The sequence below is a fragment of the Gallinula chloropus genome (assembly GCF_964237585.1).
Source record: "Gallinula chloropus genome assembly, chromosome: 5".
NCBI classification, from domain to species: Eukaryota; Metazoa; Chordata; class Aves; order Gruiformes; family Rallidae; genus Gallinula; species Gallinula chloropus.
Window position 1 is genome coordinate 28,149,734 of NC_140090.1, and position 17,666 is coordinate 28,167,399.

At 50.6% G+C, this 17,666-nt stretch overlaps 1 protein-coding gene across 1 annotated transcript in view; it reads left to right on the forward strand.

Moving 5' to 3' along the window:
- Positions 1 to 17,666, forward strand: part of HDAC4 (histone deacetylase 4) — a gene marked incomplete at its 5' end in the record, with an annotated part of 200,178 nt that overhangs the window by 62,140 nt on the left and 120,372 nt on the right. Inside the window, one exon of the mRNA XM_084265228.1 lies at positions 11,242 to 11,486. Coding sequence (XP_084121354.1) covers positions 11,242 to 11,486 — 245 coding nt within the window. The remainder of the gene's footprint in view (positions 1 to 11,241; positions 11,487 to 17,666) is intronic.

Consider the following 17,666-nt stretch of genomic DNA (forward strand, 5'->3'; position numbering starts at 1 on the left):
GGTGTGGAACTTATATGCTCTAACTTGCAGCCATTCTCCTTGTCCTGTCTCCACAGAGCACTGAAAAGGGGCTGGCCATTTTCCCCTGCATCCCATACTTCATATACTGATAAACATTAATAAGGTTCCTCCTTAGTCTTCTTTTCTCCAGGCTGAACAGCCCCAGCTCACTCAGCCTTTCCTCATAGGGGAGATGGTCCAGGCCCTTCATCATCTCCATAGCCTCCTCTGGACTCTCTCCAGGAGATCCCTGTCTTTTTGTATACCAGGGAGCCCAGAACTGGACACAATACTCCACGTGGTGCCTGACCAGGGCAGAGCAGAGGGGGAGGATCACTTCCTTCTCCCTGGAACCTGAAGGTTCTGAGGTTACCTGAATGACTCTAGAAAACCGCTTATGTTTCATAATCACTCAAAACAGCCTGTTGTTTTTTTTCCTTTGCATCTTAATCATTTTGAGAGGATAACGAGTAACATCCTGAGGCTTAGCGCAGCTAGAGGTGCCTGGGTATGTGTGTTACTTGAAAACAAAGGCCCTGGGGCAGGGATGGGGAGGGAGAGAGAGAGGGAGGGCTACACAAAGCTGCCGGCTACTTGCCCATTTGAACATATCATCCTCCTCTTGGACTAAGCTTCAGGTTTCTAATAAACTGCTGAAAACACTGGAGCCTCTGAGCAATCTGTGAGATGTTCTGAGAGCTGCTGAACGCTTCTGCATCACAGTTCGCTCTTCAGCTGCTGGCTTTCCTCCTTGTATTTATATATCAGAGCAGGTTTTTTTCATGACTGAGGAGATTGGGTTGTACATTTTGGGGCTTGACTGGTGAGAAGAATGAGTTGCATAGCCTGTTGTTAATAACCACACATTGATTTGCTGTTTCAAATGGCCAGAACATGTCTTTTTAGTGAAGTTTTAACATTCCCAAGAATTTTGCTTCACCTTTTCTTTTGATCTGAGGGAGTTAACATCCTGTGGCTTAATTTTTATATGAATGAGCACGTGAGATCTGGAGCTGTTTGTTAAAGCTCCCCCTCTTGTGGAGTCCCCAGCTGCCGATCCCAGCGACCGCTGCGTCGCTTCTGCTCTGCCGTGGCATCTTCCTCGCTGCTGCCCAGACCTGCCTTCAGCATCCTTCGTGCTGCTGCTTTCCCTCCTCCTAACGATCACAGTTCCCTTCACAAGCTGGTGGGATGCACGGGAGAGCAGAGGCTGGCCGCGGGTTCTCTGTTTGGTTTTGGCAGAGGACCAGCCTTCCTTCTCAGCAGCAGATAGGTGACTTTGATCTCCCAGCACCTCTCCGTGTCTTTAGGAAGCTGAGAGCGTTTCCTCGTAGCCATAGCTGCTTTTATGGCAGGGCTCCCTTTCAAATGGCCTGGCCGGGTACCAGCTGGCACCACCCCGACTCACAAACGAAACTTCGCTTCAGTTCTCATCACGTCATCTTGCCTGTGCTGCCCCAGGATCCCCTCCATGAATGGCTCCACTGTGCTTTGACAGGAGTTATCATGGGAAAACAATTCTTCCTTGATGTAATTCTTCCTTGAGGCATCCAGGCGAGGAGGAGATGTGGTGGCTGCTGTCCTCCTGGAAGTTCACTGCTAACTCTTGTTTCTGGTTCCTCCATTGGATTTATTCTTGCAGATGCAGAGGTCAGCGCTTCGCAGGCTCCAGACAGACCCCACAGGAAGGTCCAGACATTTGTGTAACCCCACCTTGCAGCATATCTCTCATGCCTATGGGTAGATTTCTCCCCCCACACGTCGTTCTTCATGTATGATCTCAGGATGAGACTTGCAGGCTCCTGCTCCATCTCCTCCATGTTTAATTCTCTTTTCTAAAGTATCACTTTCCCTTGAAGGAAGGTCATGGTGAGATTAGAGGGAAGCATATGAGAAAACCGCGTGGGTTTGTATCTTCAGAAGTCTATCAGATCTTCCTTCAACCTGCCTTTTTGTCGTGGGTATCTGGTAAGGTGAGGAGTTTCATGTACCAACAGTGAGACAGATGGATCAAAGAGATTCTGCTGCTGGGTAAAGCTTGAAAGGAGAGGGAAGGTGAAATTATGTTTCCAGGAATGCCTTTTAAGAAGGGATGTGTGGTTTTGGTTTTCTTTTCTGGGTTTTATTGTTATTTATCTAGATAATTCTTTCCCATGGAAGCTCAGGTGGGTTTTGGTTGTCTACCCCCCAGCGTGTGAGGAAAGGCTTACCACAATTGTATGAAGTCTAAAGTAAGAAACAGGCCAAGCTGACTCTTGCAGTTACTTTCTCCCTAATTTCAGTAAAAGCTCCAGCATTGTCCACGATGCTCATTTGTTAAAGATGTCATTGACCAAACCAAGACAATGGACAATGATTGAAAAGTAGATGGTGAAACTTGAGTGTCTCCATTTTGAGTTTCTCCATCCTGCACAGGCTCATCTGTTGGATGGCTCTGGTTGACGGAGGTTTTTATACTTGGCCTTCTCACGCAGGCGCTGTGGTGTCAACACTTCACGTTCTCCTTAAGAGACTGAGGCTTTTTATTCCTCGGCTTCCTGGTATAAAAGAGCCAGGGATGTCCTGGAAAGAGTCCAGAGGAGGTTACAGAGATGAGGAAGGGCCTGGACCATCTACCCTATGAGGAAAGGCTAAGTGACCTAGGGCTGTTCAGCCTGGAGAAAAGAAGACTAAGGGGGGATTTTATTAATGTTTATGAATATCAGAAGTATGGGATGCAGGGGGACATGGCCAGCCGCTTTTCAGTGCTCTGTGGAGACAGGACAAGGGGCAATGGCTGCAAGTTAGAGCATAGGAAGTTCTGCACCAACATGCAGAAGAACTTTTACCCAGTGAGGGTGAGGGAGCCCTGGGACAGGCTGCCCAGGGGGTGTGGAGTCTCCTTCTCTGCAGATATTCCTGCCCTATCTGCCCTATCTGCTATTGCACACTGACCTGTAGAATATATGCTAAGGGAGCTGCTTTGGCAGGGGGGTTGGACCTGATGATCTCTGGAGGTCCCTTACAATCCCCGTGGTTCTATGATCACTTGCTGTGTGTCTGGCAAGTGTCCTGTTTTATTCCTGAGGTGTTGGGTTGTCCCACTGCGGTGGGACATGATGCTGAAGGTGCTTAGGAGATCGACGTGGTGCTGTAGCCCCCGCTCGAGAGCACTGAAGCCTTCTACAGTACTGCAGAGGGGACCATAAAAACGCAGCTGGCCTTGCAAGATCCAGGTATTTAGAATCATAGAATCACAGGGGTTGGAAGGGACCTCACGAGATCATTGGGTGCAACCCCCCTGCCAAAGCAGCTCCCTAGAGCCATGAGAGTTTGTGTTTTTCCAAACTCAGATGCAGCGACTCAAGGCTGTGCTCAGGAAAACGCTTCAGAATGCTGGTTTCTGTCTGTCATTGCTGGAATTTGGGTTTTTTCTTTTCCTCCCAGTAGAGAGACTTCTTTTAATGTTCTAGACCTGAGGCGGGGGAAGTAGGGTAAGGGCTCTGCCTCCCAGTTTTGCTTTTCTTATTGTCACGAGTAGAATTTGTATGTAGATCTCTCGTAGGTTTTGAATAAATGCTAATGAGATCTTTTCGGGGAAGGTATTAGGATCAAAAAAGCTGATTAGAGCAATCCGGAATCGCTGCGCCCTTATTATGTCTTCAGGTCTCAGTAGTAATCAGCAGAAAGTTTCTCTGTGATGAATGAGTGAGTGACATTTAAAGCTCCATCTGTTGCCTACGGTGCGGTGCCTCGCGGCGGGTTTCAATGGGTGACGGGATGATTAATTTTGGTTCCCATTCATGCCGCGTGAAATGTTCTCCAGCCCATGCTGAACTGCAGCGCGCGTGGTGCCAGTGGGAAACCTCAGCTGCTGTTTACACCTTAGCTTGAGTGCTGAGAAAGGATCCGGGCTGCGTTTGCCTTCATTCACGCAGCTCCGTGGCTGTGTGAAAAAGCCCTGCAGAAAAAGCCCTGCGTTGTGGTGCACCCACCTGCCTGCTTTTGCTGGGTGGCTCCGTCGCCAGCGCTGCCGCCACAGCCTGCTTTCCTCCACGGACCCCTTGTGAACAGAGGGCTGCTTCAGCCCCGTGGGTGAGGACCACCTCCTGCTCTGTGGGTGAAACAGGCCGCTGACTTCTCCATCTCGCTAAGTCCACCGTGATGCTTGAGCCCTGTGGTGTAATTCTAGCCCAGACTAAACCTCCCTGGGATCCTGGTCCTTGTCTCTGAGAGAGGTAAGAATTAAGTACAGTAATGAAGTCCTTCTCCCTGCTGCCCTGTCCCAGCCTCCCACATAGGCCTTTAGTTTGTCATACGGTATGGTACATGCTCGGGGAGGAGTGTCCCAAGGCTGTGCCTTCATCCTGCCTGCCCCTGTGATGCTCATGATGTGCTGCGGAGGATGTCGGTGTCCTGGGTGCTGCCCCACCGCCAGCTCCTGCTCCCCCCACTGGCATGGGGTCCTGGGCAAGATTTGGGGCTCCCCTAGATTTCCTGATGCACTCCCCTCAAGAGAACAAGCTGACTATTAGTGGTGATGTGGGTGGGGCTTTTTCCTTTCCTCCCCCATACCTATTAATCTCTGCTTATTTTGGGGGCGGTTAGTGTGCTGTGGGCTAAATCCTACTAAATCTCAGGCGCTCCGAGGGTGCCGCGCCGTGTCTCCTCCGCATCGTTCCACTTCACGCGCAAAAAATCTGCTGCTTTTATCCCAGCACTGCAGTCAGATACTGCAGTAGCTTGTTTCTATTAATAGCTCTGATCTCACCATCTCTCAGTGTTTCAGTGAGTTTTAAACATTTTTTGGAAGTAGAAGCCACGCAGGAAAGAAGGGGCTCTCAGCTTCCCGGCCACCGCTCTGGCTGGCTGAGGGGCTGCCAGCACCGTGCAGGCAGAGCAAGGCAGTTCCCAGCCCCGGTGGGAGGGCGGGGAGGAAGGGGGGGGGAACAACATGACTTAATTCATAATATTATCACACCACTCAAATAACACAAGTCTTCCTTCCAGAATAAAGCACGGCAAACGTTCCACAGGCTGCGCTCGTGGCGAACCATCGCTCCTCACCTCGCTTCCTGGCTGATCCCAAGCACGAGGAAGGTGGTGTGGGTTTAGGGAATGGCATTTCCTAGCTTTGAAACTCCTGCTCCTGATGTGCCCAAGTCATTTCTGCCGGCAGCAGCCTGGCATTCAGAGGCTTTGTGGAATAGAGGAATTCTTTTTTCCTTCTTTTTTTAAATCAGAAGCTGTTGTCAGACACCAAGGGCAGCCCCAGGAAATAAAGGCGGTGGAATAGGCACACGATTTTTCACTTCTACCCAGGGATGAAAATAAAGCTTGGAAGGGGAGGTCCCATGACTCAGCCTGCGCCGGATACCAAACTGGGATGCCAGTTCAGCAGGGTGGGATGGGGCCATCTCTGACGGCAGCGGCCGAGAGCTTGGGGATGTTGAGCACTGGCTCTCGCTCTTCTGTGATTTCTGTGGGTGCTGAAAGTCCGATGCGCCGCTGTCGGCAGAGCCTGTCCAGCGGGCAACACTTGCAGGCCCGTAATTAGAAAGTGAACTCATTTGTTAGGAAAAAAGCCCAAGTCCAGGGAAGGTGGGAGATGGGAGTTGGGAGCTGAGCGAATGATTTCTGGGAAGCGCTGTCCGGGAGGTTCAGCTGTGGCCGAGCAGAGGAGTGACCCGTCCCATCCCCGCCTTTTGGATAGGCACCAGAGACCATAGTGCAATTTGATCGGGGCTTTGTGTGCTCTTGTCTCCTAACCCCGCTCTCACAGGTGTGTGGTGGTGCATCCGTACAGTGTGTGCTGCTGGGGGGTGCTGGCATTCTTCCTCCAGCCTCAGCCAGGCACTCTCCCAGAAATTCTGGAGCAAATTGGGAAGGTTGATGCCATTTCTGCCTTTGAAGTGAAGGGGATTGCTGAGTAAAGAGGAGCAGAGGGGTTGGGAAAGAGCTGGCTGAGTTCTGCGGGACCTTCTCTGTGGAGGGTGGGGGGTCTCTGAGAAGATGTTTCATGCACTCTTCATTTGAAGGTGATGGTGCATTTAAAATGTAAGAGCAGCTGTTCTCTGTCCTGCTTACTTGGAGGGGAGGAGAAGAGAAAATAGTCTTTCTGACAACAGCATTTGATACTTTTTTTAAAGAAAACTTATGAGGGAAATCTCTGTAAAGCTCAGCTTAAGTAAAGGTTACGCTGAAATGAGACTGGAATTTAAATCCCTGCTTCAAATATCCCGTGTCGGTCTCATACTGAAATTGTGTGTTAAGATACATCTCAGTGGGTTTCCGGGACCGAATCCTTCTATATTTTAGTCCTCTAAAGACTTGCATGAAAACGCTGTCTTGGAAGGAGGGGAAGAACATACAGGTATCACTTAGCTTTATTCACACCCGTCTGCAGATGTTTGGGCAGCGTCACCTTCCCCAGACCCCTCCCAGCCTGCTCAGGACTTGCAGAAAAATTCTTTTCCCACTTTGGAGCGTGAGGAAACCCAACATCATGACTCTGACAATGTGTTTCTCCGCAGCCTTTCTGCGATGCGTTGTTAATGTCCAACGCCTTCCATAGCAAGGGTAGAACCCTTCCTTCGAGGTTCGAGCCCATCTGTTTGTTTGCAGCGAGCACGTTTAACGTCCTCAGTGTATTTAAGATGACTTCCGCTCGGCGGTGTTACAGCCAAGCTGTGGGATGTCCAATCTGCGCCAGCGATCGATGGAGACTAGAGTGCTTTAGGTCATAATTACCGTGCGACGCACGGGCAGTCTTTGCTGCGTAGCCCTTATTTGTTTGGGGAGGGGGAAAACCCCGTGGAGCATTTCTAGCTTGGTATAAAAATACTGGTAAGTTCACCATGAAAAAAATCCCTACGTGCCTAGGTTAAAAAAAGCGCAATAAATATCTATTTCTGTGTGTGTGTGTATGTATATATATAAAAATTCCCCTTCTTTTTTTTCTTCTGTTCCTATGGGGAAGGAAAAGGCAGGCAGAACATGAGATGGTTTATTATTCATAATCGCGATCTTGTCTTCTCATTCATGGCTTTGGCATTTCTCATTCAAACTCTGAATATAGTCTTTGTGCTTTCGCTAACGTCACGAATCCGATTGTATTAATATGTTCTCAAGGCAGAACCTATAAAAGCAATTTTCTAGTCTGCCATAAAATATTCATAAGAATACAGGCTTTTTTGTTTTGATTCCGTGTTCATCAGGCAGAGAAGGTTTTGTTGTTTTCGGGAGGGCTCTGTGGGTCAGAAGCGCTCGCTGCTTCTGTGGGGAGCTCGGGGCATTTCAAATAGGGGGGTTTTGAGACTGAAATAGGAAAGAGTCGGGGATGACGCAGCCTCCACTGGGACTCTGAATGGGAATTGTGGTCGCCATCTCCACAGCTGGCATGTCGGGGGGGGGGAGTTTTGGGGGGTGAGTGAAACCCTTTGGATGGGAAATACAAGGTTTGTCAAGGTTTTTTTTCTGGGGCTGTTATCCAGCAGGACACAAGTTAAGGCTCTTCCTCGGGAGTAAATTAGGAGCCGTTTAGCACAAGGCACAATCACAGGCTGGAGCTGGGTCTCTTTGAACAGGCTGAAAGCTTTTCTTTGCTGCTTTCAGGGAATGCCGCGTTTGGATCATAAAAGCGTGTGTCGGCAAACGCACGCCGATTGCAAGGGAAATTGCACTTAGCCTGAACCCCGCTGACAGAGTCGGGGAGCTGGAGAGAAGGAACACGGATTTACATCAAGCCTGGGGTTCAGAGGAGCCAGCAACTGCCCCCTCCCTCTGTGTTAGTGACACTGGCCTTTACTCCAGCCATTACTGCCAGGTGCTCTGAAACTTTCGGCTGGATGTAAAATTAGCCGATGCGTTGCAACGGCTTGTGAGTCAGGGAGCCCGCTGCGCTGTTTGGCTTACTGACTAACTGGGCTGGAGCCTCAAGGGTTAAGTGTTTGAGCTCTCCTGCAACCTTGGGGGCTATAAAGAGGCGTTAAATCGAACTCTGGATTATCTCTGGGGGGTTTTGGGGAATCTGTACCCTTACCTTGGGGTGTTGCTTTACCACAGCCACAGGTTTGGTTTGGTGGGGCAAGGGAAGGCTGAATTGCACAGTTCTCTTCTGGCATCTCTAAACATGGGTCTGAATGGTGCTGGGAGGCTACTGCCCCAGTGAAAGGGTGTTCCATGGAGTTGCTCCCTGGGATTTGCCACCTGATGAAGCCGCTGCCCTGCCAGGAACGGGTACCATGCACTTTCCGTGACGTGCAGGAGTCACACCAGTGATGCTCAGGTGTTGTGGCTGTATGCACACAGCTAAAGTGGGTTTCTGATCACAGCGACGCAGCACGGTCTCTAAGGTGAGTTGTCTTTGGGAGTACATGTCAGTTTGTGTTAGGACTTTTTTGGTTGGTTTCTCCCCATTTTCCTTCTCTGTCTGACACAGTGTGGAATTTCTGCTGGCATGGAAACTTTGCCTTGCTTTCCCAGAACATGTCCTGTTACCTGCAGGTACCATACAGATACGGGGCCAGTGTGGGCTTTGCCTCTGTTCAGGCTGTGCTGGTGGAACCGAAAACCTTCTCCTGTGGCTCTGAAGTCCTGGCAAACCTGGATTTCATTGGAAGTCTGAGCCGGGAAGTGTCTGAAACAAAATAGCCTCCGCAGGGCTGGTTTCGAGCTGTCAGCTCCCACTCATGTGCGGGGAAAACGGATGAAGGGGCTTTTTCCTGCAGGAGTGGCTGCAGCAGTTGCCATAGGGATGCTCTGTGGGCAGGCATGGGAAGAGACTGACCACAGTACCAGCCAGGGTGGAGAGCATTGGCTGAACCCGAGGAGGGCACGCGTTGTTTAGGTGGGTTTGAACGGTTATCTACTGGCAATCTCCCCAGAATCCTTGACTGTGGCTCACTGACCCGTGGAGAGGAATCCCAGCTCCAGTCCTGCGGGGGAGAGAAGGGAGCGGGGAAAAGGCCACAGGAAGGAAAACAATGGGGTAGCAGAGGGAAGAGCTTGTGGGTTGAAAAATAGCAACACTTCCAGTAATGTGACCTTTCACAGAAAATGTTTCCATCTGAAAAGACGTAAAAGAGTCATCTCCTCCCCAGCACAAGCTGGGTGCAGGGAGGGGGCCCATGCTGCCCCTCCGTGCACACTGTGCTCTGACAGCCAACTCTGGGATGGGAAGTGATGTGTGAGGCAGCCCCTGTGCCCTGGGACTGCAGCAGGACCTGCCTCAGGGTGTTGGGCAGGAGGGATGGCATGGTGGGGTACCGCATGCCTGCTGCAGCCCTGGGCTCAGTGGGAGGGGGTTAGTGTGGCTTTTCCCGCCTCGGAGAGCCCCCTGGGCACTGTGGTTTCTGGAGGGACAACCTGCTCTGGGGACACAAATCTACGGCCCCTCTTACAAAATTGCAGACTGGTTTGGGTGGGAAGGGACCTCAGACACCCACACTGCCACCCCTGCCATGGGCAGGGACAACCCCCCCCAGCCCAGGGTTCCCAAGCCCCATCCAACCCAGCCTTGAACCCTGCCAGGAATCCCAGGGCAGCCCCAGCTTCTCTGGGCACTCTGTGCCAGGGCCTCCCCACTCCCTGGGAAGGATTTCTACCTTCCAGCCCCTCTCCAACTGCCCTCCTGCAGCTGAAGGCCGTTCCCCTGGGCCTGGCCCTCCCTGCCCTCAGCACCAGCCCCTCTCCAGCTCTTGCAGAGCCCCTCAAGGGACGGGAAGGGGCTTGGAGCTCTCCCCAGAAGCAGCCTTCTCTTCTCTGGGCTGAGCCAGCCCAGCTGTCAGCCTGGCTCCAGAACAGAGGGGCTCCAGCCCTCACATCATCTTCATGGCCTCTTCAGGACTCACTCCAACAGCTCCAGGTCTTCCTTGTCTTGGGGACCCCCAAGCTGGACACAGGGCTGTAGACAGGCTGAATCCCCTCCCTTGACCTGCTTGTCACGCTGCTGAGGATGCAGCCCAGGGTACTTTCCAGCCTGCAAGCTCGTTTTGCTGGCTCATGTTGAGCTTTACATCAACCAACACCTCGAAGTCCTTCTCCTAAGATCTGTCCTTTGCCGTGGAGTAGGTGACTCAGCAGATGTGTGACTGATCCAGTTTCAGGGATTCTGCTGATGCTCCCTCCCAACTGTGCACAGATACATGGTAAATATTAAGTACAAAAGCAGTAGGGAAGGTAAAAAAGAAAACAACCCACCAAGGCAAAAAAGCCTCCCTTGGAGCTTTAGCGAAACTGGAGAATGATGGGTTTGGTGGGTTAGCCTCTTATTCTGCAGGTGATGTTCAGTCAGGGGTATCAGAAGAAGTATTGAGGGATTTCCCTACAGAGAGAGGTATTAAATCTGGCAAGTGCAGGGAGTGCACCTGTTGGTTAGGGGGAACTTTGACCTTTCAGGTCACTCACAGGATGATGGTGATTTTTCTTGAAACAAACCAAGTTCAGGTCTCGCAGAGGGAACTTTTTGTAGATGTCTGTCGCTGCTCTTTTTTACAGCAAGCCCCTTGTCTTCAGGGAGATGCTTCTTGTGGGAGCACAGAACGGATCTTTGCTGCACATATCATCGGGGTGATAGCTTTCCTGTCTTTCTTAGCAGAATCACAGGATTCATTTTGGTTGGAGAAGACCAACGAGTACCTCTTGGTACTTGTTAGTATTCCCTACCTTAGTCTTAGTTGTGGTTTGGGTTATTCCACTTGGAAGGATGGAGGCAAGCCTTTGCATTGTCACCGTGTGGGCACCTGGCCCCCCTTGCTGCCTGATGTTCCCAAGATGCTTCGTTACCCGTTCGCTTTTGGCTAAGCTCCTTCCCAAAACCAGTTACAAAGGTTACGGCACCCAGTGTTTTCCTGCATAAGCTCCTTAAAGTGAGACCTTTGTGTTCCTGGCCATCAGCTGACTGCTTGCAAGTCAAGACTGATCCTTTCTGTGATGTCTTAGGTTGATCTTTATTCTTCATCTTTCAAGTGATGCTAGGAGAGTGGAAGGGAACACAGATGTAGAGCGGTACCAAGACGGGTCGAGCATGGTGCATTGAAGTCCTTTGCTTTTAGAAAACCTACGTGTTTGTAGGAGGTGGTGGCTGGAGGAAACCTCTGAATTCCTGTAGTACTTTTCTTACCATTTCAAAGTGGTGTGAGTTTAACAGGTCCTGTCCTCAGTTCAGTCCCTAGTTCCTCAAGGTCTTTGGTAGACGGCATGAGGACTAGAACCTGTGTGAGTGGGATGTACACTCATCTCTTCCGTTGTGTTTTCTCGTAGTTGATGTGACCACAGCACTGCCCTTGCAAGTTGCACCCACTTCAGTCCCAATGGATCTGCGCTTGGACCACCAGTTTTCCATGCCCGTGACGGAGCCGACGCTGCGGGAACAGCAGCTTCAGCAGGAGCTCCTGGCACTCAAGCAGAAGCAGCAGATCCAGCGACAGATCCTCATCGCCGAGTTCCAGCGACAGCACGAGCAGCTCTCCCGGCAGCACGAGGCTCAGCTCCACGAGCACATCAAAGTAAGTGCTGGGCAGCCCTGCGTTGGGCGGCATGCGGAAGCATCCCCCAGCCAGGAGGAGATGCACACACCACTTCATTTTGAGCGTGGAGATATCGTGGTGGGGTTCATAACCCCCGTTTAGAGAATTTTCTGCAGGGATGTGAGCACTAAGGCTTGAAAGGGGGATAGGGTGAAGGAGAGGATGCAGAGTAAGCTTGTGTCATGTTAAACGTCCACCCATCTGCGTGTGTTCAGAAGCCCTGTGCCACACGGCTAGCAGGTGCCTTGCTGTCCCTGGATTGGATATTGCTGCAGAGTTTAACCCAGCAGGAGGGCTTTTGGGTTGCCTGTTGCTACTATCACACGTTTGTGACTGGAACAGCCTGGAAACTGCTCGCTGGATGCAAACAGACCTTTGGGCCTCAGTGCCTACTTGGGAATAGGAAACATGGATGAGTGGGTGCTGGTAGGTCTACACACCCGTGAGGGATTTGGAGCCACGCGGTGAAAGTTTGGCTCTGGCAGGTGCTTTGTCCTGCTCTGTGGCACAGGATGGAGGGGAAACGGAACACATGGGGTGAGTAGGAAGCATGGTTTAGGAGAGGGCTGTTGTGTGGGAAGAACTTCAGATGCTACATAAACATTTCAGAGCAAGAGACTGTCGGGCCGGTTCTGTAAGCTTTCAGAATCGCTGATGGGCTCTCCTAGAGCAGGATTAGCCCCGCACGTGGTAAATGGCACTAATGGAATATTAAAAAGCAACCTCGAGCCAACTTTATATAACTTCCATTTTAATACAAAATCCATGTCAGGGTGGCAAAGACGGGCTTCGGAGTTAATGGGGTGTTACTTACAGGCTTCTCGAACATGGGTGGGAGCCTGGTTTTGTAAGCGTGGTTGCTGTTTGAAGGCTGGTGAGGTGCAAATGCCTTTGTCCTTAGTGGGTGCCCTGTGTTCTCCTCAGAACAGAGATGTGAGGAGGTGCATGCATGTAAATACATTTCTATACATATGCCTACAAAGTGTGGATACAGGTGTGTATGTATGTAGTTATCATAGAATCATGGAATGGTTTCAATTGGAAAAGATCTTCAAGATCATTGAGTCCAACCGTCTATCCAGCCCCACTATCCAGTCCAACACCAGACCATGTCACCAAGTACAGCATCTCCTCTTCTTTTAAATCCCTCCAGGAACGGTGCCCCAACCCCCTCCCTGGGCTGCCTGGCCCAATACCTGACAGCCCTTTCAGTGAAGAAATGTTCCCTAACACCCAACTGAACCTTCCCCTGATGTAGCTTCAGGCTGCTTCCCCTTGCCCTGTCCCTGGCTACCAGGGAGAAGAGACCGAGAAAAAAAAAAGCACCTGCAGGGTGATCTCCCATCACTGTAACTGTGTCATCGTGCCCAGAATGGCTTTAAAAATGAAACCATTCATTCATAGAAGAAACCCCAAACTATATGCTAACGTATCATGATGTTTTTTTGGAGGGGAAGACATACTTACAGTTCTGTTCATAAGTCAGCCCATATTTAGGTGGCTTTTAGATTGAAGCAAATTTTGGAAAGTGGCTGAGTAAAATTTCTAACTTCATGTTTGGACTCTTGGACTTGAGGCTGTTCAGCCCCTTCACAGCTGGCAACAGAAGTAGGGGGAATATTAAAGCAAATAAACCCCTTTTATCCTGTGCAAGTGAAGCATAGAATCATAGGATGGCATGGGTTGGAAGGGACCCCAAGGATCAGAGAGTTCCAAGCCCCCTGCCACAGGCAGGGCCACCAACCTCCAGCCCTGGAGCTACACAAAGTTGCCCAAGGCCCCATTCAACCTGGCCTTGAACACCTGCAGGGACAAGGCATCCACCCCCTCTCTGGGCAGCCTGTTCCAGCCTCTCACCACTCTCTCTCTGTAAAAAACTTCCCCCTAATATCCAATCTAAACCTTCCCTCCTTTAGCTTTAATCCATCCCCCTTGTCCTGCCATTATCTACCCTTTGAAAAAGTTGATTCCCCTCCTGTTTTCTCTGCTCCCTTCAAGGACTGGAAGGCTGCAATGAGGTCCCCCTGCAGCCTTCTCTTCTCCAGGCTGAACAAGCCCAGCTCCCTCAGCCTCTCTTCGTAGGGGAGGTGCTTCAGCCCTCTAATCATCTTCGTAGCTCCTCTGAACCCTCTCCAACAGTTCTACATCTTTCTTGTATTGGGGTCCCCAGCTCTGGACACAGGACTCCAGCTGGGGCCTCATGAGGGCAAGCATCCGGGTTTGAACTGTGAAATCTGGTATGGAAAGACTCCAGAATGAAGAAGCGGAGCTCTTTTTGGAGGAATTCAAGTGGTGTTTGTAAATGTGACAGACCTGAGCAGGCATGGTACAGCTGGGCTTGGGGGTACGTCGGTCGTCTCTTCTGATTACTGAAACGCTGCATCTTTAGGCTGAATACATGAAAGAATCAGCAAGTTTGTGACATCCTCTTTGGGAGCTCAGAAGAAGTTAGCTTCATTTGATGATCGCTTATAGCATCGCTGATGAGATTAAGGATTTCATTAGTCTCCTGTCTCCGAAGGGAACTGTTCAATATGCAGAAAGAGTTTAGATTGAGCGATGTAGTTGTGAGATTCTTTGGCTGAGAGGGTTTTGCAGCCTGAGCTTACAGTATTGTAATGGAGGTGCTGTGCATTCCTCATTGCCATGAACATAAATTCCTGAGTTTCTTTCTCAGGTGGAGAGGAAGTCTCACTTCAGGTGAGAAAAAGCTTGGGAACCTAAAGCTGACGTGATTTCTGCAGATAAAGACTGTATGTAACGGCCGATGGCTGGAGTGAGCTTGCAAGGCACCCTGCTGCTCCACCAGGTTTAGTTCCCCACCTACAACTACCTGAAGGGAGGGTGTAGAGAGGTGAGCAGTGGTCTTCTTCAGCCAGGGGACAGGTAATAGGACAAGGGGAAATGGCCTCAAGCTGTGCCAGGGCAGGTTTAGGTTAGATTTGTTACTGAAAGAGTTGTTGGGGCCTGGAACAGGCTTCCCAGGTAGGGGCTGAGTCGCCTTCCCTGGGTGTGTTTAACAGATGGGTAGATGAGCTGCTCAGGGACATGGTTTAGCTTAGGACGGGAATGGTTGGACTTGATGGTCTTACAGGTCTTTTCCAACCATGTGATTCTATGATTCTTGGACATCTTCAGTGTCTTCCCTGACACCTGGAGTTGTTTTTCTGATCCAGAAAGCAACCTTTCAGCAGTAATCACAAGGGTTGTGCATCATGCAAGCTTCCTTTCCAAAACTGTTGAGGTTCCTGTCATTCTGTCATGTTTTTCAGCATAGGAACAAATTCAAGATGTAGGAAAACAAATGTGAAATGTGAAATGCAAACATCCCAGCCCTGAATGCTGTCGAACAACATGGGCAGCCCTTTGAATTCCACCCCAATGCATTCCACCCCAATGCATGTTTCCTTGGCCTGATCAGGGCCGTTGATAGTTGCAGTATTAAATTCAGCTCTTTCTCTGCAAACTCTCTGCAAAAGAATTTCTGCCTCTTCCTCTGTGTTTTAATCACAGATTCACAGAGCTGTAGGGGTCGGAAGGGACCTCCAGAGACCAACTTCCCTGCCCAGGCAGGGTTCCTAGGACAGGTTGCACAGGTCAGCATCCAGACAAGGCTGGAATATCTCCAGAGAAGGAAACTCCATACCCCCCTGGGCAGCCTGTCCCAGGACTCCCTCACCCTCACTGGGAATAAGTTCTTCTCCATATTGGTGCGGAACTCCCTGTGCTCCAACTAGAGGCCATTGCCCCTTCTCCTGTCCCCACAGCCCGCTGAGAAAGGGCTGGCCATTTCCCCCTGTGTCCCACCCTTCAGATATTGATAACCATTGATCAGATCCCCTCTCAGGTTTCTTTTCTCCAGGCTGAACAGCCCCAGGTCATTCAGCCTTTCTTCATAGAGGAGATGCTCCAGACCCTTAATCATCTCTATAGCCTCCTCTGGGCTCTCTCCAGGAGATCCTTGCCTTTTTCGTACTGGGAAGCCCAGAACTGGACACAATAAATCATCAACATAATCAACAAGTGCAGAGCATTTGCTTGTTCCCCAATTTGGGTACTTGAGCAGCGATCTTCATGCTTTCCCCAGCTGTGTGCCTGTTTCTAAACTCTTTTGCTTATGGTTCCCAGGCTGTCAGAGGAGTCTGGAGGGAGCAGACCAGCAGTCCTAGTACAGTGGCATATGCAGAGTGACTGTTGCACCACCTCTCTCTTTCTGGCAAGATATTCAGGTCCCTTCGCACTCTTCCACTTACAGATGTTGAATAGTTTTGTTTGGCAGGAGTTCAGTGGCTGAGCACCTGCTGTGAAGATTTAAAAAAGCAGTGTAATTCCAGTGTGTTTGTGGCTCGTTGGACAGGCGCAGGGAGTGCCGCACTGCTGAGGTACAGCAAACGGCGCTGGGAAGGTTTTAAAGAACTTACTCATTTTAAATGGTAAACCCTTAGCTGGCACAACAGGAATCGGGTTTGATGGTCTCCCTTACTGCACTGGTGCTGGTGTGAGCTGAGGAACTGCTCTGACCTGAGGTGGGCTTAGAGCAGGGGGAGTGCCTGTTCTTCCTGCCCCCTGATGAAGCACTACTGTTAAGAAGAACGCATCTGAGGGTCTTAAGTAAATGAAATTTGGCTTGAAGAATGCTGGCACATCTGTCTTGTTACCAAGGAGATAACTTCTTCTCATTGGAATCTGAAGTTCTGGTGTTTTCTAGAACTTCATTTTACCCCAGCAGTCCCGTGTTAATCATCCGATATAGCGCAGGAGAAGGCAACAGGGCGGTCAGAGTCCCTCTGCCTTCCCTTGTTCCCCCTCGAGCGGTCCTTGCGTTCACGGGCGCTGTATTTTAGAAGGAATGACCTCCACATTAAGCCAGCAAATGCCAGGAGATGGCATGATGTGGAGAAGCCAGGCCACGAGTGGAATAATATTTGTGGAAGGGAAGTATAATGGACACAGAGCTTGGCACACGGGGGAAGCGGGATCGTTGCATGCGGGGAGTAATGGGAAAAACCTGACATGTTTAGGGAAAATAAGCCGAGCCTTATGAAGGCTTCACACCATATGGAAATAGAGAAAACTGTCTTTCACAACTACAGCGCAGCGTTGCAGATTGCGAGGCCTGACATCCGAAAGCGGAGCGGGAAAGGGAGCCGGGGCTGGTGAACACCGGCGCCTGCCACAGGCCGGCCAGAGGCGGTGGCAACGGCTCCTCTCTCACTTACCTTCAATGAGATGGATTTTCCACTCCGGTGTGCCTCGCCAGATGTGCAGCAGTATTTATAGCCTTTGGATCTGCCTTCCTAAATGAAACGAAGGATGGAACAATGAGCCTGGCACCCAGGCTGTTGCCGGTGAGACTGTGGCAGGCCGCTCTGCAGGTCCCAGGATAAGCTTTTCATTTGACCTTTGAGTGCAGAGGAATCGGCAGGGAATTTTTTTCCTTTGTGAGTCACTCCTTCCTGGCCAAAATCATCTGGGAAGTTACCAAAAGCTTTTCCATTTGCCTTCTGGTCAAGGGGCTGAAGCGAGATGATGGAAGAGGGGCAAGATTACAGAATCACAGAATCATAGGGGTTGGAAGGGACCTCCAGAGCCCATCAGGTCCAAACCCCGCTGCCAAAGCAGCTCCCTGGCTCATACTGCACAGGTCAGTATCCAGACGGGACTGGAATATCTCCAGAGAAGGAGACTCCACACCCCTCCGGGCAGCCTGTCCCAGGGCTCCCTCACCCTCACTGGGTAAAAGTTCTTCCCCATGTTGGTGTGGAACTTCCTATGCTCTAACTTGCAGTTGTTGCCCCTTGTCCTGTCTCCACAGAGCACTGAAAAGGGGCTGGCCATTTCCCCTTGCATCCCATACTTCCGATACTGATAAACATTAATAAGGTTCCCCCCTTAGTCTTCTTTTCTCTAGGCTGAACAGTCCCAGCTCAGTCAGCCTTTCGTCACAGGGGAGATGGTCCAGGCCCTTCATCATCTCCATAGCCTCCTCTGGACTCTCTCCAGGACATACAGGTTTTGGCAGAGTGAGCAGCACCCCGGGCACTGTGAGCTCAGCAGGGAAGTGAAGGACACAGTTGTGAATGCGGTTGAATCTCTTCCATCTCTGTGCCACCCAAGCTCGGAGCAGGACTTTTCCCAGCCCTGGCTGGTTTATAACTA